Source organism: Rhinopithecus roxellana, chromosome 4 (assembly GCF_007565055.1).
Source record: "Rhinopithecus roxellana isolate Shanxi Qingling chromosome 4, ASM756505v1, whole genome shotgun sequence".
Taxonomy (NCBI): domain Eukaryota; kingdom Metazoa; phylum Chordata; class Mammalia; order Primates; family Cercopithecidae; genus Rhinopithecus; species Rhinopithecus roxellana.
The window spans coordinates 172,300,765-172,325,181 of NC_044552.1; the positions used below are offsets into that span (position 1 = coordinate 172,300,765).

The 24,417-nt window shown below is 37.4% G+C and overlaps 1 protein-coding gene across 4 annotated transcripts in view; it reads left to right on the top strand.

The window, feature by feature from the left end:
• The window catches only part of NKAIN2 (sodium/potassium transporting ATPase interacting 2), a 1,056,178-nt gene extending 1,032,041 nt beyond the window's left edge, over positions 1 to 24,137 (top strand). For all 4 annotated transcript variants that reach the window (XM_030929551.1, XM_030929553.1, XM_030929552.1 and 1 more), the window contains 2 exons: positions 16,812 to 16,893; positions 21,703 to 24,137. In XM_030929551.1, the coding sequence (XP_030785411.1) occupies positions 16,812 to 16,893; positions 21,703 to 21,712 (92 nt within the window). In that variant the 3' untranslated portion in view covers positions 21,713 to 24,137. The remainder of the gene's footprint in view (positions 1 to 16,811; positions 16,894 to 21,702) is intronic.
• The last annotated feature ends 280 nt before the right edge of the window (positions 24,138 to 24,417 follow it).

A 24,417-nucleotide genomic window follows, 5' to 3' on the forward strand; every position in this document is an offset into this window, starting at 1 on the left:
GAAAACTTCAGAGGAAAGAGGCAGAAACCTCCAGGAAGCAATGGAGAGTGTTTGAGCTCAATGAACAAAGACTTGAGTCTAGACTCAAGACTCAATGAAATAGCAATAAATCATCATTGAAACAGAGAGGCTCATGAACATCCAACACCTGAGCATTTTTTCCCTTATGTATTCTTTTAAGCAGTATCTCATTACTCTTCTAGAGTCCAGTTTGATTAATATTTGTAGAGATATTGTTTTAGTTCCCTTGGGGTACTATAGCAAAATACTATAAGTAGGGTGTCTTATAAATGACAGAAATTTATTTCTCACAGTTTTATGGGCTGGAAAGTCCATCAGGGCACCAGCAGATATGGCTTCTAGTGAGGGCTGGTTTCCTTGCTTATAGGTGATACCTTCTTGCTGTAACCTCACATGTGAAAAGGGGCAAGGCAGCCCTCCGGGGCCTCTTTTAGAAGGTTACTAATCCCATTTCTGAGGGCTCCACCATCATGACATAACCACCTCCTACAGGCCCTACCTCCTAACACCATTACGTTGGTGATTATGTTTCAAAATATGAATTGGGGAGGGACACTAACATTTAGATCATAGCAGACACTATATTGCAAGGGTTTTTGTTTTTTTCCATTGAAAAAAAATCTGGACCTTGAAGTTTACATCTCTAACTCTTTAGTTATCTAAGCCGGAGCCACAGCTTGGCAGGCCAGCTGGTTGTGCAGACTCACAGGGCACCACTGCCATCTGCTGTGCCTACCAGGAGATGACAGCAACCCTCAGAGCAGAGATCCCAAATTAGATGTGACACTCCTTCCGCCATGAGTTAGTTAGCTACAGATGCCATAAAAACATACAACAGACATAATGGCTTAAACAACAGAAATTTGCTTTCCAAAGTCTAGGTGTTAGAAAACTCAGGTTTGGTTTATCCTGAGGCCTCTGTCTTTGTCTTGTAGACAGCACTTTGTGTTGGATTGGGGCCTATCCTTATGACCCTATTTAACCTTCATTACCTCTTCAAAGGGCCAATTTCAAAGTACAGTCAGGTATATTAGGAGTTAGACCTTCAACATATGAATTTGAGGAGGATCACAATTCAGTCCACATCCAAATACACACACATGCACACACACTCCACGTGTGTCCTGGACATTTGAAAATATATGTGGGGCACAGATTGAGGATAGATGCAGCTCACTGGCCCATCAGATGCCTGTGGGTAAGAGGCTTCAGGGCTGTATTGCTGCCAGATCAGCTCCATACTCACTGCCACCAGGCAGGAATTCCCGCTCAGCATCTCCTGCTGTGGGGTGATCCGCCTCTAGATGAGTAGCTTCTCACCAGGATAAAAGCTGAGGCCCCTGCTCTAGAGGATATGGCTTGACCTTAGAACCCTATTTGAGTGGGCTACCTTCACAACATACTTTTATATATTTGTTCATGAAAAGGCAGTGATACATCTTGGGAGAAAAGGCTTTCTCCAGGAAAGCAGGCATCTCGCTGTGCTGTCTTTGTGGCAGGGTCTCTGCTGTCTCATCTGTCACCAGCCATGCAGAGTTTTCCTTATGGCCTCCCGTCTTCTATTTCCCTCTGCTTGTTCTCTTTTACACTATTCTGTGACAGAAAGAAAATGTTTGGAGATTCCTAGTCGGGTGTGCCTTTTATTTTAAATGTAGCTCTTCTGTCTCACTTCATCCTTGGGTTTTCCCCACTGCAGTCAGATACCCACTCACAGTGATAGAACCAGAAATTGTCCTCGGTGCTTTATTAGCATTGTTAGGTGTGACAATTAAAAGGAAGCCATGCAGCCATGGCAAATACTGCTAATCCATGATAGGAAAAAAAAAAAAAAGATCATATGACTTCTCAATTTTTATTATGTGTTCTTGTAAATCATTGGCTTAATAGTTAAACTAAAACTAAATGTTGGTCTTCTAGCAAATGGGTTCATTTTACTAAGCAGTCATTCTCTTTGCTGAAAGCGATTCAATGTATTTGCAAATGTTGTTAAATGTTGAAATCATCTGGAGAGAGACATGGAATATCATTTAAAAAATAATATCCTAAGGGACTTATTTTGAAAGCAATGCTGAAAAATGAATTCAAGACGCTTAAACTTGGAGTTAGACACATGCACATTTACACCAGCCAAGCACAAATGTGTCAAAACCTGTCCTGAATTCCTCAAAATCAACTGGCCTTGGGATGAAAGTCACAATCAATTTATTGAATCTTTCATTTGAAAAGAAAACCACAGGAAATTATTCACTTCTCTGGGGCTAATAATTTTCTGTTATTTTTGTTTGATTTTTCTTCTAAAACCTGCTGGCCTACACTTCTGTGTATTGAATTCCATTCTGTATGTTTTTATCATTTCTCCAGTTTGTCAGGATCATTGAATTTGAATGCAGTTCTCTGAGCACAATCTCACGCTCTCAATCATGGGGGTGGGTAAACATGGGAGCAGGGAGAACTACTTCCCCTTGAAAAAAAATCTGTTACTTCCTGTCTATAAGGGAATGCAGAAAGCGTAGACAATACAGATAAATAAAAAAGGAAAATTAAAATAACCCCATAATTCTGATTTCTGATATTCAGTTCAAATTTTGGTGTATTATGTGCCTGTCTGCCTGTCTTCTTTCTTTCCTTCCTTCCTTCCTTCCTTCCTTCCTTCCTTCCTTCCTTCCTTCTTTCCTTCTTTCCTTCCTTCCTTCCTTCCTTCCTTCCTTTCCTTCCTTCCTTCTCTTTTTCCTTCCTTTCATTCTCTCTTCTTTTCTTCCTTTCTTCTTATCTATCTATCTATCTATCTATCTATCTATCTATCTATCTATCTATGATCTAACTGCATTCCTCCCATCTGATTGTTAGGGCTATTTCATACATTCTGTTTAGTAGTCTGAGCTTTCTTTCACGTTTATAAATCACTCTTCAAACATAACCTAAGAGGGGATGATTAGAAGTTCAGAAAAGTTGCCAAGTTCCTGGCTGCCAGGTTGACAGGCAAAGTTGTGAGAATATGTTTATTTTACTTATCTGGCATCATACTGAAGCAATCAAATAAAATGTAACATAATCTTAGTATCTTACTAATTTATCTTCTCTCTATAACATTTGTCTTATGAATTTGATGGTGACTGAGTGAAAACATTTTCTTCACATCTGCCAGTTTCCCACTAAACCAAAACTTGGTATTTATTTTCTCATCTCTGAACAGGATCACAAAGCCTGAAGACCCAGGCTTTGCACTCCACTAATCTCTCACTATGCCTACAGAATCCTAGTGGGGCCAAGGTGAAAAAGGTGTCATCTTTCACCTTTCCTTCCCATTCCCCCCAAACCAAAGCACAGAAGTTCTGCATTTATTTAATTTTATATTTGTTTGTTCTGTTTATGATTTGTTTTGAATTATGAGTTGTACAGGGTTTAAAATGATGGAAACCAGCCTACTGCTCTATTTCAGCACTTTAATTTTATAAGCCAAGGAAGATCAAATGACTTGCCCAAAGTCACTAACTCATTCATGACTTTCCAACATTCAAATACAGTACACACTGATTCACTCAGGATGGAAGAATAATAGGAGACATCATCAGGATTTACCCCTGCCTTGTTCCCTGCTGTATCCTTAGCATCTACCATATCCCCAACCTAGAAAAGGACTCAGGAAGTATTTGAAAAATAAATGAATGAATCAATTGGATCTCCACAAACATTTCTTGACGTATACAGAAACTGCCAAGGAAATATGACATCTCCTTAGAATTCAATGTATTCTAAGTAAATGAATAAGTAATTTGAATAAAGCACCTATCATTTTCTAAACAAGAGGAAGAAAGATGTGCTGCTATATATAAAACTAAGTGATCAACACCTGAGACAGATGGTTCATATGAATTTTCCTCCTGTCAATTAAATTCAAGTTCCTATTAGTGACAACAGCATTCTCCAACAGTGATACATGTAATAATTTTCACATTGTCTCCCCAGATTGGTGAACACTGGTTTGTTTTTCAGCCTTCTATTAAATTGCTCCCTCTTGTGATCATCTAACAGAAAACACATAAGCTATATTTTTAAAATTATATGTTCAGATCAAAACCGAGTCTGATTCTTCAACATTCACTTCTTATTTTCTCTCTTTTTTCATAATATCGTATCTCCTCCATTATACTATATTGCTTTTCACTCATACACACACACACACACACACACAAAACACACACACAATGTTCATCTTTAAATAAATCGGATATTTCCAAGTCAAGAATTTGAGGGGAAAGAAGCTGATTCATTCTCTCTCCTCTGTTAATTAAGAACAATCAGAGTTTTGTTTCTATAAAACAATATAGAAGTAACAATATTCACATAAGCAAAGGAGGGCCTTTAACTGGGGTGTAACAAAAGAGGTATTTTTTATGCAAAGAATATTTCTGACAGGGTGAATTGGAGTTATCCAGCAGATGAAGAATACTGATGTTGTTTTAATAGCATTAATAAAAAAGAAAGCATGTGGACTTAAAGGAGGAGCAAGTAGTGACATTTACAGAAATGAATGAACAAAAACCTTTGATTTTGCTGACTCTGCTTCTTGCAGTGGTGCAGACCCCCACAGCCTACCAGCAGTGGGTGTCCTAGACCAGCTTCCTCACCATCTATCTCTAATTTCTCATGGATAATGACATGAGAAAGAAAACATTCAAGTAGCAGAAAAGTGAGGTGATTTTCGCAGCAGAATGTTGACATACATGCTCACAAAATGAAGTCGCTGGGATCCTTTAGTCCCATCTCCAAAGAACAAATGAGAGCAAGACAAAGAGCTGGCACAGGAAAATGAAGTCTCTTTAAAAGCCCTCCAAATCAGAGACATGCTGAGAAGATGACATTCAAAGTTAGGCTCTTGATGAATGATGTTGGCCGTTGCCCACTTCCTTATGCCCAGTTCTGCTTTAGTTTTAGAAGTGGCATCTCATAGAAACAGAAGGCTGGGCTCAGAGGTCTCCTTCTTAACAGCAGGAGGACTAAGAAACACTAGATCTCTAAGGATGGCCACCAGGTATGCAGAACGAAAACATCTGAGCGAAGCAGGCTTACACCTAGCTACTGAAAGAGCGCCTTGGAAATAAGTGAGCTGGAGACAAACCCTCAATCCTATGTGACATTTAAATGAGGCTGCTCTGGCAGAAGATACTCAGGGAGGCCTCCTCTATGATTGGTTGGTGTTGTGTGGCAGGGAATGAAGGAGAAACAAACTTAAAACTCACAGGAGGTGCAGTTTGTTTAAATAATAGAAAGTAATTAGGCTGAAGACAAAAATCAGTGATGGCATTTTATAATTACGATTAATTTAAAGTTTAATTTCCTTTGGTGCTAAAATCTTACTTAAAACATTTACCGGGAAAGGAAATTAGGATGTTACTATCAAGAGGCATAGAGTGCTTCTGGGAATCCATGCCTATTATCACTTGAAAATTAGGTTAGGGCCAAAGTGGGAATTTCAATTCATTTTTGAGTATAATAAATGGTGACCAGACCTCAGAGTCAGCGGGGTTGGCAGGGGCAGGAAGTGTAACATTTGCATTTGCTTGTTTGTTTGTTTGTTTATAGGATTAATTGCAAATGTTTTCAACAAAGAGTGTAGTTTATACATTACCAATCCTGCTACAAAATGAAAATTGGATATGGATTGCTGCCTTTGTAACTAATGAAGCTGGTGTGAAAGGGATTCCCAAATGTGGCACTGCAAAGGGAAGCACATAGTCACATATCCATACACCATTGAATTAAATGGAACAGGGGACAGTATTTCTGTTGGCTCCAAACCCGTCAACCCGACTCTCCTCTCCAAGTCCCCAACTTTTTCATCATTCTGTTTTCCCATTCATGCCTCAATTTCCAATTTCCATTTTCAGCAACTAATCTTTCTGGAAACTCACTTAGTAAAATCAATGCATAATAGTAACAAGCAGATGGAAATAACTCCTTTGCACTAATTTTTTCCATTCATTTTGCCTTTGTGGATTTGCTCATTTTAAATATTATATTGCTAACATTCGTGTGTGAACTAATACCAGAAATATGGAATTGTGTATAATCATGAAGTTATGAACAGTATTAGTAGTCACCTACTGTAATCCCCTAATTTTACAGTTAAGGAAAGGGACAGTCAAACTGACTTGCTCAAAGTTAAACAATCATTTAGAGGCAGAACTGGGGGCAGAACATCGATGTCAAGATTCGAAGAATACTTTCCATGTCACTTCACTGAGATACCTGAGACAGATTCTTTTAACAAATATTTATTGAGCAACTACTGGGTGGTAGGCTATGTGTTGTCACTAGGGATAAAGCAGGGAACCAAACAGATACCATGTTTGCCTTTATGGTGCCTACAATCCATCACACAACTTACAAGAGAAAGAGAAATTATAGTAAAGTGTGATGAAAGTTCAGATAAGGAAAGGGGATGGAGGTGCCATGGGAATGATCCCAAGAAGAACTCATGCAGTTTAGAAGATAAGGAAATTCTTCACTGAAGACATGACGATTCAGCTGAAACCTAAGGGATAAATTAGAGGACTATGTAGAACTTAACAAAGACAGGCATGCCTTTTTTAAAAGACACTACTTTTCGGCTCGATATTGACCAAAGGTACACCATAAGTCACACAGGAATGATCTTAAGTTCTTTTAATGAACTCGATACAGGAAATCTAGTTTCAGCTTTCCCAAATACCAATAAAAATGTTAGAGTAACTGTGGGACATTCTTTTTCCTGAAATTGCTACTGTTGTTCTAAGGAGATGATTAATTTAGGCTCAGGAGTTTTGTGATTTTCATTTCTGGAGGCTGTAAAATGATACAAAGATTATGTTAGCAAAGATTACAAGGTAAAGAATATGTCTCTAATAGGTAATTACAGCACGCATGTTTTATTTTTTATTTCCCTAAATATGCATATGTTAATGTACCCACAACCCTAATGAAAACTCCTGCATTTAAATGGGCTGTGGATTCTAAATATATTCTGGATGTCAGCTGAGAAAACATACCCAATCATGTCTAAAGAGCTCACCTATAGCTTGTAATAACTGCTTCTTCCAATTTCATCTGAAAGACATGTCGTATATAATTGAAAGCAATTCTAACAGGGGAAAACAAAATAAAGACTGGAAAATCTAATCCATCCAAATGGCATGGCACAAAGTGAGCCCAGGCACATTTAAGGTGAAGCTGCCTTAGTTATTTCATCATAATCTTCATTACATGCTTCTCTACATTTACTGAAAGCCTCAAAAGATATCGGATTCATAATTTTCTGACTCTAGCTTTATAGTTTCTCCACCCTGTTAGTTCTCATCTCATCACTACTCCCTTCATCTGCCACCTTCATTCCCTTCATCATGGATCACCTTCATTATGGTGGAAAGAGGCTTCTCTAAGATGCCCAGTTCTGAAATTTTCTGCCTGACTGTAAACACCTATCTATTCTTTTTCCTTGTTCTCCTGCCTCCCTCTTGGAAAAAGTTTTCTTCACCCTTATTTGGAAGCTTCCCTCCACCTGAACCTATGTTTTTCTCATGCTTTGGATCTTCCTACTCATTATCTATCTCCAGGACTAGCAAAGGCAGCAGTGTTCCTGTCAGCATCCTTGGTTTCCTTCCTTGCTTGTACATCCTTTATGCTTGGATTTTCAACATCTGTTCCTGACAATGCCCAGATTCAATTTCTCCACTTCTAATCCTGGATGGTTGCTCATTGCTGGAGAAAGTAACTAAACCCAACAGCAAATGTGTACTTGCTACACTCAGCTGTGTGTTGTCTCCCGCTCAACCATGCTTTCATTCATCTGCATTTGACAAAGTGGCACTCTGGCCACGGGACCTGTTCCACACCTTTCCAGGATCCTTAAACCAAGTACTGAAATCTGAAAAAGTCAAATCTATCAAACAGAAACTTCTTTGATTTTCCCTCAAGAACCTCAACAAATCTCTACTGGCAATTATTCTTTTATCTTCTTGCAACCCTGCCCAAACCTGAGAGGAACAGGTAAGCTTCTCCTCTACAAAGTAATTCATCCACCAAGCTTTGGCCTGTCATTTTGCCTGATCCAGGACACTGAGCTCTCAGGGTCTTCATTCTTGACCATTCATTGGACAGTTCCTTTTGCCCACATATGCGGCAAAGCCTCATAGACCACAGACAAGGCCAGCCCCAAATTATTTGTGTTCTTTCTGATAATATACAAGGCCATTTCCAAAAGGATTTGAAACATGGAAATTCAGTTCTGTGTAATTTTTTTAAAATATAAATTAATTTATTTTTCTTCTGCATTATGTCACACAGGCTATTCCTGTTGCTTGTCAAATCACAATTAACTAACTAAGTGGGCATTTGAAGGCTCTCCGTAGACCCCTCCCTGGTCTCCTTGGCTTCTGTGGATGTCTTCTACACTTTTGTCACTCTATACAAAATTTTAGTAAATTCTAATACAAAATTCTCTCATTTGAGCCTTATTCCATCTATTCTCCTACCCTTGGAAATGCTAATTATCTCAGTAAAGAGCCTAAATGTGCATTTTAAAGCATAATTCCAATCATTCCTTTTGTATAAATCCTTTTTGAAAAGAGACGAGATCCCAATCCTATTCATAGTGTATTTTTAATATACATGCTTCTACGTATTACAAACATATGACACCTGATTCTCTCAATAACCCTTCAAAGCTGAAATTGCTTTATTATCCTCACTTTACAGAGGAAGAAATTAAGGCTCAGAGCAATTGTGACCTAATTATAGGTCCAATGCTGGTAAGAAGTGAAGGCACAACCGGAGCACAAGTCTTCTGACTCCAAATCCCCCTATCTTGATGCTACCAAACAGATTCTACAATGATGTATCAAGTAGTGGCATTATGATATATCAAGTACTGGCATTATATTATTAAAAGACTACATGATAAAAAGATCCGAGCCTCAGCAGAAAACCATCATGTGTTTCTTAAAATCTCACGTAAGGCACTGCCCTCACTGAGAAGTAGCAGATATGAACAAGAAAGACAACACAAAATAATTTATCAAGTGGAACTTGTATTTCATTTTTTATTAGGCCTTTAGAACCAAAAGCTTAAAGTGATTTTTCAACTAATGATATACTTTATTTATTATGATACTATTATACCTATTGCTTTTCACTTTCATTGTTTAGCATGTGTGAATGTGTTACCAAGTTTCAAATATTAAAGATCTGTTTCTGACACAAGTAAGAAGGAAACTCAAAAATAAGACACTAAAACCCTGAGAAAACATATTTGATGAACAAGGTTAGGAAGCAAAGCATCTGCAGTGATTTAGCTAATAACTCTAATTTCATTCCACGTGTGCTTCACCTGCTAGAAACCTTCTGTGGTGTAACACTTTAGTGACCTTTCAGGCAACAACAGGCTAAAATACTTCTTCCTGTAAAGGACTGTGTTTTCCTTATCAGGAAAAAAAAAAAAAATAGCTCAGAGTCCATCCAGAGATTTTAGCCCAGACCGAACACCTCAAGCTCACACGGTCAGCTTGAATTCCTGCCACCAACTAGAGCTTAGTGGGAAAAAAGTGGTTCTTTTCAATTTGGCTTGAGGTTGGATATGTTTTACGTTTCTTTTGTATTACTGGAGCTAAGTACCCTTGGAATTTATACCAATGGAAATCATGGAAAGACGCTCTATTTTCACAGGACCTATTAATTTCATTTATATTTAGAAAAACTCACTGAAAGGCATCAAACATTTTAGTGTCTTTCAATGAGTTATTCTAAATATTTAGGCTTAGCTTCCTATGAACTGCCTTTTAAATTTTCCCTTCATGGTTTTTTACAGCTCTGTCTCCAAAAAGGAGTATGTTGAATAGTGGCTTTGTCAATAACCAAGGGATAATTTTATATTACAATACCTCATTGCCAACATGTATTTAATAAAACAGTTTTAAGTTTGCTGAACTCAGTGTTCAGGATTAAAAGGTTTAAATAAAAGAGAGGCTCACAATAGGAAATATATATCGCAAAGAATATTTATTCAAAAAGCTTTTTTATCTTACTTGGTAATTTCTAAATTCCACTATCATTAATATTATTAAATCATAGTTATTAAATTGATATGGCACTTAACAAATTTAAAATAATTGCACCTGCAATTATTACAGTACATCTACTGCCCCCACCCATACGTCAATAGATGTAAACATACCCACACTGTAGATAAGAAAATGAAGGCAAAAAGAAAATACACTTGCAAAGAAAATGATAGCATTCTAAGTTGTCTTTTGGAGGTGATGGATATGTTATTACCTTGATTGTGGTAAAGGTTTCACAGGTATGCACAGGTCCAAACTTATCAAATTGCACACATTAAATATGTGCAGTGTTTTGCATGTCAATTATACCTCAGTATAGCTCTTAAAAAAAAAAAAAATTCCTGAGTTGTCTTCAGAGAACCAAAGGCAAATCCCTCCAAAAAGGCAGAGATTAAGAAAGTACCTTTTTTTTTCACCTTCAGTCCAGTCGTGTGCCTCTGTTTAGGGTTCTATAAACTGGCCAGAAGGAAAACAATGTTCTTCCTACCAATTACCAAGATTTGTTACACTCAATAGCATTCATCAATGAATGACCATCTCACTGGAGTCCTTTTGATGCGAATGCATGTCCTAACCTCTTTCCTTCCACTCCTCTTGGCCAAAGAGGATGTAGTGGTGGTTTCTTCCTACTGGTATCCAAAAAGTTTCTGTTGTGTATCTCACAGCACCAGGCAACAACTTTGTAGATTGTCTATAAAAAGTCTTTATTATATCATTCAAGGCCTTGGCAGTCAGCCAAATTTCACTTGGAAGTTTTTCTAGCATCTTCCATGCTCTGATCAATTGCCTTATTTTCCTTTACAGCCTAAAGGGTGTAAGAGTTTATTTGGTAAATACCTACTGTCTTCCATGAGCCAGACACTGTTCTGGGTTCTGAGGCTAGCGTGATAAACAGTAGAAAGCAGTAAATCTCTTGTAGCTGGTATTATAGTAGCGGAGGAAATCAACAAATAAGCAAGCAGATTTATACATCAGGTAGAAATAGGTTGTAATGAAGCAAAATAAAGCTGAGTGAGGAGAAAGAAATTCATCTCTAACATCCCAGCAAGTCCCCAATTTCCCTTGCACTAATTAGTTACATTTCCCTTTTCCCAAGCATCTCTTCACTTAGATGTACCACATAACTTAAATACTACATTTCCAAAAGAAAGTCAAACACCAACACCCTTTTGACACTTTTTTTTTCTTTGAAAGCAGCAATATGCCCCTGGCAAAGAAATTTCTGAGACTCAACTTTGAACCTTTTCTTTTCCTCCCTTTCCCCCACGTTCAAAAACTTGCCATGAACTATGTTTTCTACCTCTTTGTCCATTTATCTCAAATTCATTGACATCTTTCCTTTCTCATTCTCCCAATTCTAATTCAGGCTTTTAGTACTTCCTGTCCGTCTTTCACATTTTCTGTTAAGTATTGAAGTTACACAGACAATATGCCAAGTCGCATGAAAGAAAACATCTCTCATAACTTTAAAAATCATCATCGTTAGCAGTCCTACAAGATGGGGATGAGAATATAAATTTCAGAAGAAAGGATGGCTTAAATGCATATTTGGTGTCCTGTATAAATTATCAGACACAGAGCACGTGAACTAAACCTTGAAGGATACTACCCTCTTAAAGATACATTACAAAAAACCCAAAATACCACACTGGCGACTATCACTGGCAAATTCAGCAAAGGTAGTTTCTGATAAATCAAAGAATAATCTAATACTGTAGATTCTTACAGTATTCGATGGGAAGAAGATAAAGAGCAAATTTTCTAGAAAGAACAGAGTAAAAGATGCTGGAAAACAAATAACAAAAGGGGAACTGAAAGCAAGAACTTAAGACTTTTGTTAAATTAATAACTTAGAAAGAACATAAAAATGTGATTTGATGCTTTTGGTCACTGTAGATAACATTCGAAAAATGTACTAGAATGGCATAAGTCAAATGCAGAAATCTCTTTTTCAATATACGTACAAAGGAAATAGAATACCTGGTTTCTACTCTCATCCTCAGATGTGTGGCCTCAGGATAAAACTCAATAAATCTGTATTGATTTGTAAAATTAAGATAATTATTCTTACCAACCTCAAAGTAATTTTGTGAAGATAAATGATATCACTTGAAAGGGCTTCATGAACTATTAAGTATTTTGCAATTTGGGGGAATTTAGTTTATTTTTAAGGATGTAAGGAGATTCTTGATTGATAGAAGTTACTCTTTTCTAAATAATGCAGAGATAAGTTACGACCCAAACATCTAGCTGCCATCCAAATTACTTGGACAAAAATCTGTCAAATGTTTTATGACCCTTATTGCTCAGAAAAGTTTTAGAATATGCAGTAGTCTCTTTAGAGCCTGAATAAATGTCATTATATAAAAGAAACTGAAAACAGAACAAAGTGGTATTAAGGGTATCTTAAAAATGTAAGCTAACCCCACTAATTCCATTTTTGAGAGGAAAAAAAATACCTCTACCTCTCTATCTACATGGCACCCCAAAAAGTTCCATATGTGGTTGAAGAACCCTTCTATAAAAGGTGAGAAGAATCAAGTCTCCCTGTGCTGACCCCCACAATCTTAACTATAATGGGTGGTTGGATCCAGTTGATTCCTATTCCTCTCTCTGGGGTCTTTAGGAAGACATCCAAACAATTTCTGAGAAGAAGTGCACATGAAAATTTGCTGTACACAGTCTCCTTAGCTGTGAACTCGAGCATGTAGGTAAAATAAACTATAGAAAATATGCCCTCTGCTCCTGATTTACATTTGAATGCCTCCTCACAAGTGAAATGGTAAAAATCCAGCCTGGTTACATTCAGAGCTGCTTCTCTTCTCATATTGGTTCTAGGTCACTTTCTGTTGGAACTTCTTCCATACCCAGGCCATCAGCATGGTCCGAATAATCAGAATGATCACAGTCCTTCCATCAGAGCTTTAGTGCTGTCCTCCCTAATCTGGGAGTTGTAAGCCATCTCTCTCCACCTGCACAGCATACAGATCGTGGTTAATAAGAGCAAGCCCCAGGCCACTCAAGCTCCGTTCGCACCACAGACTCAGGACACCCTCATTTCCCTCTTGGCCTTTTCTCATGTCTTTGGAAGGTCTACATTGCTTCTGACTCAAGCTTTGCTTTCCATTTTTGGTCCTAATTCTATCCATTGGGCTTGAAGATTCATCTTGTTTTCTTCACATTATCCCTTGGTTCATCCAAAGATCTTTGGTTCATAATTATCACCTGTTTTTTTTTCTTTTTTTTTTTTCTGCCATCCCTCCTAAATCCCTGTAAACAAGTGAATTAAATATTTCAAAACAAACGCAATGATAATAACAACAACAGCATTAGCAATAAAAATACTAATAAACCTGAGTTTGACTTGGATCTCAATTTCAGTGGAGACCTTACTGTTTCTGTCTGCCATGATCTTGATCTATTGTAACCCACTCTCCACCACTATGGCAGAGACCATCTTACTAAGAGAGAAGCTCAGAGCAGTGAAGCTCTAACTCGGTGAATACCTCTTAGAAAACTAGTCATTAATTTAGTCTCATCGTCAACAACAGCCCTTCCAGATAAACAGAAATTTAGACACTATCTGCAACAAATCCCCAGTCTTAAACTATATATATATATACTTTTCTTTTTGAGACAGAGTTTCCCTCTTGTCACCTAGCTGGAGTGCAATGGCATGATCTCGGCTCACTGCAACTTCTGCCTCTGGAGTTCAAGCAATTCTCCTGAGCCTCCCGAGCAGATGGGATTACAGACGCGAGCCATCATGCCCAGCTAATTTTTGTATTTTTAGTAGAGACAGGGTTTTACCATGTTGGCCAGGCTGGTCTTGAACTGCTGACCTTAGGTGACCCATTCGCCTCGGCCTCCCAAAGTGCTGGGCTTACAGGCATGAGCCACTGCACCCAGTCAATAATTTTTTTAAGTGCAAACTTTAAATAGAGTCACTGTGTAATTATTACATAGTTCTTCCGGTACTGTTTGTATTAGCCAAGGTATAATGTAGAAGACAAAAGAGGATCACACTCTTTTGATCCATTTCCTGTAAAATACTTGCTATGGTTCTAGAGTTGTCCCAAATTAAGAATTTTCTGTCTTCTCTTTCTGCTATGCTGAAAGGCTTAGAATTATAAAGAAATCTTGAATTTTTTGAGGGGCTCTTAATTTTCTTCTTTTACACCATATGTCTCATCCAGGACTCTACACTCCTTACTTTATCCTCATACCAATTGTATGAGATAAATATGATAATTCCTATTTTAAGAGATGTTAAGTTGTTTATCCAAGGTCACATAGCTGGCAAAGGGAAAAGCAGAATTAAACCCTGGTCCTTCTAATATCAGGGTCTCTGTTTTTGTCATTATACCATTCCACTCTGGATGAGAAGAGACATTCTGCCTTGGTAAAAGGGTTTCCCATGTGAAAAGAAATGCACTATCAAGTCATGAAAGGTCCTGGTGGAATCTTAAATGCATATTACTAGGTGAAAGAAGCTAGCCAGAAAGGGCTACATGCTGTGTGAATCCAATGACATGACATTCTGTAGAAGGAAAAATTATAAAGACAGCGAAAAGATCAGTGATTGCCAGGGGTTAGGGGAGGAAGGGATGATTAGAAGGAGCACAGGGGAATTTTAGGGCAGTGAAAGTATTATGATACTCTAATGGTAGATTCATGTCACGCATTTATCAAAACCCATAAAATGTACAACACCAAGAATAAACATTAATGTAAACTATGGACTTTGGATGATGACGATGTGTCAGTGTAGGTTCACTGATTGTAATAAATGTACCATTCTAGTGTAGGCTATTGATAGTGGAAGATGTTATGTTTGTGTCGGGGCAGGAAATATACAGGAATTATCTGTACTTTCTGCTCCATTTTTCTGTGAACCTAAAACTGATCTAAAAAAAATAAGGTCTTTTTGTAAGAGAAAACAAAGGATTTCCCCACTACACAGACATCGTGGACTTTATGTTACTTTGCACCCTGCTTCAGTTTCTGTCTGTAGCACCCCAAATATTAGTAAGAGAATAACTAGGCAAAGTAAGCCAACAGAAGGAGGTGCTGGAAAAAAAGGAATGGGTGTCCTAGGGCATTCTGCTTATCTCTATTTGACTTTCTTTCTCCTTTCTCTTATTTTGTTGGCCTTGTGTTCTTTTGTTTCTTTTATCCCCACTCTAAAACCTCTTTATTCACAAATGAAAAAGAAAAAACAAAAACTAAAGTTTTTCACAGTACTTTTAGACTTGACTGTTCCAGTTACCATTGCTGCCAAAACTTAGTGGTATAAAGCAACCATTTATTACGCTCATAGGTTCTGTGGGTTAATAACTCAGACAGGCACAGAGGGGATGGCTTGCCTCTGTTGTCTGATGTCAGAAACCTGAGCTGGGAAGATACCAAGACTGAACTGACTCAACAGTGAGGGTCTAGAATCATTTGAAGGAAACTTGTCCGACCCACAGCCCACAGATCATATGCAGCCCAGGACAGCTTTGAATGCATCCTAAAACAAATCTGTAAACTTTCTTAAAACATTGTGACATTTTTTGGCATTTTTTTTTAGCTCACCAGCTATCTTTAGTATTAGTGTATTTTATGTGTGACCCAAGACAGTTCTTCCAGTGTGGCCCAGGGAAGCCAAAAGACACCCCTGATTTAAAGGTATTTTATTTCCCACACCTGGGTTTGGATGCTGGCTATCAGCTGATACGTTAGTTGTATTGTTACTGAAACACTTATCCATTGGTCCTTCATTGATCTCTCCATGCGGGCTAGCTTGGGCTTCCTTGTGGCATCATGGCTGTGTTCCAAGAGAGAACATCCCAAAAGAGCAAGAGAAAACTGCATGATACTTTTATGATCTAGCCTTAGAATCCCCATAGTGTCATTTATAGCATAGTCAAAGCTGCCAGAAAGGTCTACCCATGTTCAAGAGAAAGAGACATACTCAAACCATTGTATGGGAGGAATGTCAAAGTCATATTGTAAAAACATGTAAAATAGGAGATACTCTTGCTGCCATTTTGGAAAATCTAATCTGCCACAGTAACTCTTATTATATCTTATTGTATCTTACAGAGCTAAGTATGTATTGAATCTGAATATTTGGTTAAACTGTTCCACATGTTTACCTCTGATTGTTTCAGATTGTAAACCACATTTGGCAGAGATAGCAATGTTGAGTTAATTTACATGACCTCCACTGTAGTACCTTGTGCTTGATAACCACAACATGTAACATTATTACTAGCGCTGCAATTGCTGATAGATACATGCACTTGAGTGGTCATTATTTATATTTATATGCTATAACTTTTTGTAGCATGTCACAGAAAATCTACACTAACCAAAAAAGCATATAGCATCTCCATTGTGTAAATGAACTCTATTACTCCAATTAGGTCTTGGTTGTTTGAAAATAGTACATCATTTTTTCTACCAAGTCAATAGATTCTTGTAAAGCAATAATTGAATCTTACAATGAGTGGTGGGGGAGGGAGGCAGCGGAATCACTACCTTGAAGGAACTATCATTTCTTCCATTTCTTTTTTCTTAGCAATTACTTTTAAAAGTTTAATAGATTATTACTAATAAAAGGTTTATTAGTAATCTGTGTGGGGCCTTGATCAATCAAGGATGTTTATCTCTCTGAAAAGCTGACTAATGAAGACAATTGTCCCTTTTCAGTTGATTTCATAGGTGGCTTTGACTCTTATGGCTATCAAGGGCCTCAGAAGACATCTCATTTACAACTACAGCCTATGTACATGTAAGTATTTTACTTGGAAGGTGTTCTTCTGGGGTACTAAAGATAATCAAGTAACTGTATCATGATACAAAATCAATGGCATGCAGCTTTCGTTCAGTTATATACTTCCAGTATTTTTTCTATTCATATTGTTTTGAGTGGGATAGTTTCAATAACATTTTTCCATGAATTTTTCTTATTTGGCTTATAAGAAATGTCTTTTCTAAAGTTACCTTTAGTCTTACATAAGTATCACCTACATGGCTCAAAAGCCTATGTTAATTATCTATCACTTCTTTGAGTTGCCTAAAAGTTGTATTTTTTGAAAATTATATAACAATGTAGGCAGTTATATGTAATTATGTATAAACCACATGTTCTGGTTTCAGTTTACAGTGGTTGTCCTGGCATAATTATTATTCTCAAAAGAGTTCTCATTTAGATGATAAATAATAGGTTCACCCAAGTTATATGTAGTGTTAAAAAAATAAAAAACTGAGTAATACACTTTCTCTATCATTTTTCTGATGTAAAAGTGAAAATGACTGAAACATTAACACTGAAACTTATCGAACCCTTAACTCTAGCACTCAAGAGAGCAGACATACAATCAGAGCCTGATTTTTATATCTGTGTTTAGGCAAATTCCCTTGGATAACAACTGATAACAAATTCTATATATCAGCATCAAGTGATATGCTGAATTGCAAGCGAAGATCAAAATAGAAAGTAAGATTCCAATTCATTTTAAAATGTGAACTTCTCTTTGAAGATATGTGTTTGTTGTCGTTGTCCTCCACCATTTAATCATTTTACCTTTTAATATCTTTAGTGTGTAGGATAATAAATGGAGTTTGGGAGTAAGTACTGCTCCTCCAAAGAAATTAATCTTTAAACATCCCTCTTTTCAGCTTCTCCTTTAAAAAAGAATAATCTTGCACTGTGCCTGCCTTTTTCTTTGTGTCACTTGTAGTTCTCTGAAATCATTTGCTAATAGCACCCACAAAACAGACTCCAGCAGTTAAGAAGTCAACCAAAATTTTGCTTCGTTCAAAGCATTGTGTCTATAAACAGTGTATTACACATTTCCTCTTTTACATCCCCACAACCACTGCCCTAATTCATGCAATGTATGACCTGTTGAGTTTTTTGGTCTCTTCCTTATTTCAGACCCTCCAATGTATCCTCCATATGGCTGCCAAATTAATCATCCTAAAGTACTGCGCTGATGTTTTCACTTCCTGCTTCAAAGCTATCAAGGAGTCCCTATTACCTCCTGTTGAAACAGTATCTCTTATCTTCAATTCTTAATAACGTTTGAGTCCCAACCCTATGCAGATGATGCTGGATATATTAGGAAAATGTAGTAATGAATAAGAACTAGCCCTGTCCTCCTGAAGTTTATAATCTATTGAGAGCATAAACAGTCTGATAGCTCCCCTTAGCCATTTTTTTCTAGCCAAAGTAGAACTCTTGCCTTATTCAAATATATGTATTTTTCCAATTGTTCATGCTGTTCTCTAGACACCAAACATCATCTTTTTTCCAAATTCCACTCTTTGAAACCCCACTATCCTTTGAATTTTCTTAAGATATATTCCTTTATGAAGCATTTCTTAATCTTTTCTCCTGTAATATTTCTCTTTTATTTCTTTCACCATGTACTATAGTTGTTTGCTATGCATACCAAACCTTCCCTATCCCCCCAGAAAGATTCTTGATAGCTACAAAAACAATAAAACATGATCAGTCCTTGACACCCCTTACCATTCTTCTCAATCTTTTATGTAACATTCTCTAAAGTGTTCTATTTAAAAAGGTAGAGCAATCAGGAGTAGTGGTTAAGATGACCTACTGAAGGCATATTGTCTGAGATTAAATTCCCTGCGACCATGGGCATGTAACTTTGTTTGAATAACTCTATTTAATTTTACCAAGCCTAAGTTTCCTCACCTGCAAAATAGAGATGGCATACAGACTTTATCTGATTGCTCTGAAATTATACGAAAGAATATATATTTAAAGCACATGAAACACAGGACATGTCACATAGTAAGTGCTTAATAAACATAATTCATAGTGGTAGAATAATGCTTATGTTAATAAACATCACTCATGGAAAGGCTGTATCAAGTCAGAAGTAACATATACTATAAGTCACTCCTAAAAGATCTCCTCTGTAAATGGTATATTATATATAACAGCGGTCTTCTGGGCCATGAATAGTCCTGGCCCATGGCCTGTTAGGAGCTGAGCACAGAGCAGGAGGTGAGCAGCAGGTGAGGGAGCATTATTGCCTAAGCTCTGCCTCCTGTCTGATTAGGAGCAGCATTAGATTCTCATAGCAGTGAGAACTTTATTGTGAACTGCATGTGTGAGGCATCTAGGTTTTGTGATCCTTATGAGAATCTAATGCCTGATGATCTGAGATGGAACAGTTTCATCCTAAAACCATTCCCCCCAACCCTGGGCTATGGGAAAAGTGTCTTCCACAAAACCAGTCTCTGGTGCCAAAAAGGTTGAGGACTGCTGATGTATAATATCAACTCAGGTAACATGTATCAATATATTTGTGCTCAAGAGTAAAATATGGCTGGGCACGCTGGTTCATGCCTGTAATCCTAGCACTTTGGGAGGCTGAGGCGGGTGGATCACCTGAGGTCAGGAGTTTGAGACCAGCCTGGCCAACATGGTGAAACCCCATCTCTACTAAAAATATAAAAATTAGCCAGGTGTGGTGGTGCACACCTGTAATCCCAGTTACTTGGGAGGCTGAGGCAGGAGAATCTGTGGAACCTGGGAGGCAGAGGTTGCAGTGAGCCAAGATTATGCCACTGCACTCCAGCCTGGGTGATAAAGCGAGGTTCTGTCTCAAAAAAAAAAAAAAAAAAAATAGAATAAAATATCTAGAAGGTTTGTAATTGCTTGCTACTAATAATATTACATAATATTTTATGGTATTGGCCAATATGAGTGATCAATAAATATTATCATATAAATTACATATAAATTAGATCTAATCTCTTATCTAAAGATAAACATGAGAATGCTAGTTATATGCAATTTAATATATTAAATTCAAATCAAACATTTATAATTCTAATGGGCTTTAAAGAAGAGACTCTACAAAGATAGATATCTTTGTCCAGAATTAAATTCCATGAGGACAAAAATTCCCATGATTTTGTTACACAGAGCACTTTAAATGCCAATTAAAAGTTATTAAAAAATATATTGTTTTCCTCTTTCCTGCATGAGAGTGGTAAAATTGTATCAGAGCTTTCAAGTCTCACTGGTCATGAAATGTTTAATGGAATTCAGATTTAGGAAGTTTTGTATACTTAAGGTACATTTAAAAATTACTAGTCAAAATACTCCAATCATCCCTTCCACAGAACATCCCATAGGAGACCTTGGACCCAGAACAGTAAGGTTTTATTTTACAGATGAGGAAACTCAACCCAAAAAAAGGAAAACAAAAGTCACACAACTTGTTAGTGGTGCAGCCATGATTATCTGTGGGTTTTCCTGACCCCTTCAGTCAGTGTTCTTTCCAAATTCTTAAATAGACTGTGAGTTTGACCTGGTATTACATTCTGATTTTTAATTGGCTTGTTTGTATTCTTAACACTAACTTAGCTGCCACATTTCCATACACGGCTGTGCCTCTCTCCCTTTTCTGCATTCTGTTTATTTCTTTTTTATTTTATTATGCACTGTTAAATGAAGGGCCTTTTCAACTTCATAGCCCACAAAACCAATCATCTGAGAGTCACTGCTTATTCAAAATCTAGTGAAAAACCAAAACTGACACACCTATAAACCTCATCCCCTACTGAGAGGCAGAGAGCTTAGCATCTCCTATGTCTTTATCATTTAGCGTGTACCTTCTGTCAACCTGCCATAAATATGTCTTGTAAAGTAAGAGTAATTTAACTTCAGGGGCCAGTTCAAACACCCTAACAATATTATATAGCAAATGGAAACAAAAGCTGTTCCTTGGAAGGAAAACAAATGTTGAAAAGCAATATGCACTTTTAGCTGTGGGGCTCCCACTGTTCCCAGCAAATCTTCTGTGGCCAAGATCCTGGACAAAGCTTTGAAAACACTGCTGACCTACAGTCACAGCTGTGTTTTAGTTCTTGCAAACAACGAATAGACAGTCCTCTTAAGTTGGGTGACTGTTCTTGGTTTGTAATTTTTCAGATTATGTATAACTCATCTAAAAATGAAAGATTTTAATTATATTAATTATATTTTTCTTACAGTTTGGTAAATGTTGTTGAAACAAACCAATAGCAACGAAGTTGCTGCACAGAAAAATCCCATGTCTGCACTCCAGCCTGGGCGACAGAGCTAGACTCTGTCAAAAAAAAAAAAAAAAAAAAAAAAAAAAAAAAAAAAAAATCCCGTGTCTACAGCTTAAGTTTTTAACAAAATAGCTGCTTTGACTACCAGGGACCTAAGTGACTGTCAGAGCAAGTAGAGATCTGATTGGGCTTCCAGCAATATAAGAATATCCTATGATATATCAGACAACACTTGAAAACATTGCATTCTTTTTGGCAGCCTGATTGTATAGAAGTACATATTCATTTCAGTTGTCCCTGGAAATAGATTCTAAATGACCAAAACTGGCCTCTCAATCCATGCAGTTGCAATGAATAAAAAAAAAAAAAGGAGGAAAATTATCTATTTAAAACCCAATTTGGGCTTCTTTTTTGTTTGTTTGTTTGTTTGCTCTTGTGCTTGGAAAGGTGAGAGAAGGTGGTGAGCAATAGGCACCCGTCGCTTTCTCCTTTGGCTAAAAACATCTTTTCTCTCTCTTAGGTCAAAATAATACAGATGACTGCAGTATGTCAGCCCACGAACCTTTCAAAGAACTTTTTTCACAGTGGCCTCCTGCATTTTATGAAGAGCAAGAAGCAACCGAGTTTAAATACATATACGTATTAACAAAACAAATGCAAAGCCTCTACATACAACACTGACACACATGCACACACACACACGCACACACACACACGTGAGCACGCACACACCAATTCCACTTGACCTCCTCTTTCTAACTGAAACAGACAAATATGCAGGACACGCCCATCTTGGATTTCCTGAAAGTAGGCTCCTTTCTCGCAGGCCTTTGGAAAGTTCAAAAGGAGATGTGTTGATGCCCAACGGTTGCTGGCCATTGCTAACTCCTCTGCAGCCCAGCCGGTTGGCCTCTGTGAGCTGGGAAGTCATCCAAGGCACGTTAGTTTGGGAGCTCTGTCTTCTGCACTCCACACATCTTGACAGCACTACGGCTACTTAGGCAATGTAATTGCAAAAACAAACAAAACATGTCATGATGACCTTGTACCCGAAGTCCAAAATGGCAGATTGTTTGCCCTAAAGGCTGTACCGTACATACTTGCCTTAACCCACCTATGTTGTGTGCCCAAGAATCTCAGTGCAGACAGCCCCAAGTCACTTCCTTTAGGCTAACACACTGCTATTAATTCTGAATGAGTTCAAGCCTGTGTGTTTCATGTCAAGGAACGAGACTGAATAGCTCAGCAGCTCCAGTGTGTGTGTATAAGAAAAGTGCCAGCTGTCAGCAAAGTGCTTTACCATAGAGCCTCCATGGTGGCCCAAAAGAGACAAGTAACAATAACAGTATTTGTCGTCTTTGTAATTCTAAAATATGGTCTTCTGATGGGGTTGGGAATGGGACAGAGCAAAACGTTAATCTACTAAACTCACTAATCTACTGGAAGCAGAAAGCAGAAATGGCTTAACTCGCTGATTTTATTTATTGCACTCTAGGTGCTTTTATAAGTATCTACAATTGTCTTTTACTAACACAGAAACAGCTGTGGATTTCTATCAACAGAGGCCAACTGAATATGTATTAGCTATGTTTACTCTTTTATATCTAATTCAAATTGAAGACTCTACGTAGGTGAACTTTTTTTTCTAACTTCAGCGTACAAGATTATTTTTGGGTGGGTGGGGGGAGCAATAGTTACCTTGGTGAAATATTTGAGATCTTTTTGTGGTATTTGGGGGATCTGTTGTGTGTTAGAGTGTATTTCAATCCTCCTGTATTATTGTGGCAGAAAAAACTGTGCTGTTAACGTAGTTGGCAACAAGATGCCTTTGGAAACTTAATAGTAGGTCAATGTGTTTATGGAATATTCTGAACTCCTAGGAAATTTTGTTCTATATTTTAAAGCATTATTTGGTTTTCATTAGTGGAAAACATAATTAGCTCAGGCTTATCAGGAACTCAGATGAGTCGTATCTTTTCTTGGATACACCTGAGACATTAAACTCAATTTTTTGAAACTAACACACCATTCTTTAGTGCAGTGAAATTCAGAAGTTATAAATTGGCATGGAGCAAGTTTTTTCTTTGGTTTCTATGATGTTTCAGTTATTGGATTAAACTACTTTGGACCTTAGCCCATTCAGATCTACATACACCAGTTCCATTACTGTGTTTGCATGGATGTCTGTAGTATACACACACATAAACATTTGAAAATGATAGAGGAACAAAGAGTTATCATTGGAACATAAACTATAAAAAAAGATTCCAGCACTCATGCTTGAATTTCCTCAGTGGGTTGTATGTTTGTCCATACATACATGTATAAAATAAACAATTGCGAACATGTCAGTGAAACCTCATAAAGAGCTTTTATAGTGACATGCATGTTTAATGTATGAGAAAAATATTTACCAATGTATTGTCCTTTGATTCCTAAAATATAAATACTATACATGCCACAAACTATTCTAATGTGACTTTTAATGTGACTATTAAAATGAGGTTTCACTATACGTTCATGCTGTGGTGACATCTCACCTTATAGTACATGTATATGGCTACAGAAAATAAGCCCTCATATTCCTGCTTTCAGTTACAGCCAAGTTTTCACCAAATCATCACTATCATCACCACCAAAATTTTAAAAAACAGTAGTTGACTACTAAAAAGTAATCGGTGGACAGGTCTTTTATGGGAGTAGTAAGCACAGTAGTGTGATTATATCTGGGAAAACATCTACAGTTGTACAGCTGTATCCTCCTCAAAATCCGGCGAAGAATGCTATTTTTCTAGGCTGAGCTTTTGTTATAAACCTAATATTCAGAAGGCAAGAGTTATGATCCTGATGTGTCCTTTTTTTTGCATTTGTTAATTCTGAATGTATTTTTAACAGAGTGATTTTTTTGACTTACTCGTGTAATTTGCATTTTAAAAATAAATGGAAAAATGCTTACGTTTCTGAGCCATCCCTGAAAACCCCTGCTGCTTCTCATGGTGTATTTGCTTATGTCATTGACAGAGAAACCCTATTAAATGTACATGAAGGCAACACTGATATTTTGTGCAGTGCAGGGATATGTCAGCAGTGAAAAGAAATGGCCAGGTCATGGCATCATTTCTGCTCAGTCATAGGTAACATGTACTTTCATTATCTGCTAACACTGAGGGTTCTTTTAGAAGACTGCCTGCAATAGACTTGTCATTTGGAGAACTTTCCCCCCACCTCACCTTCT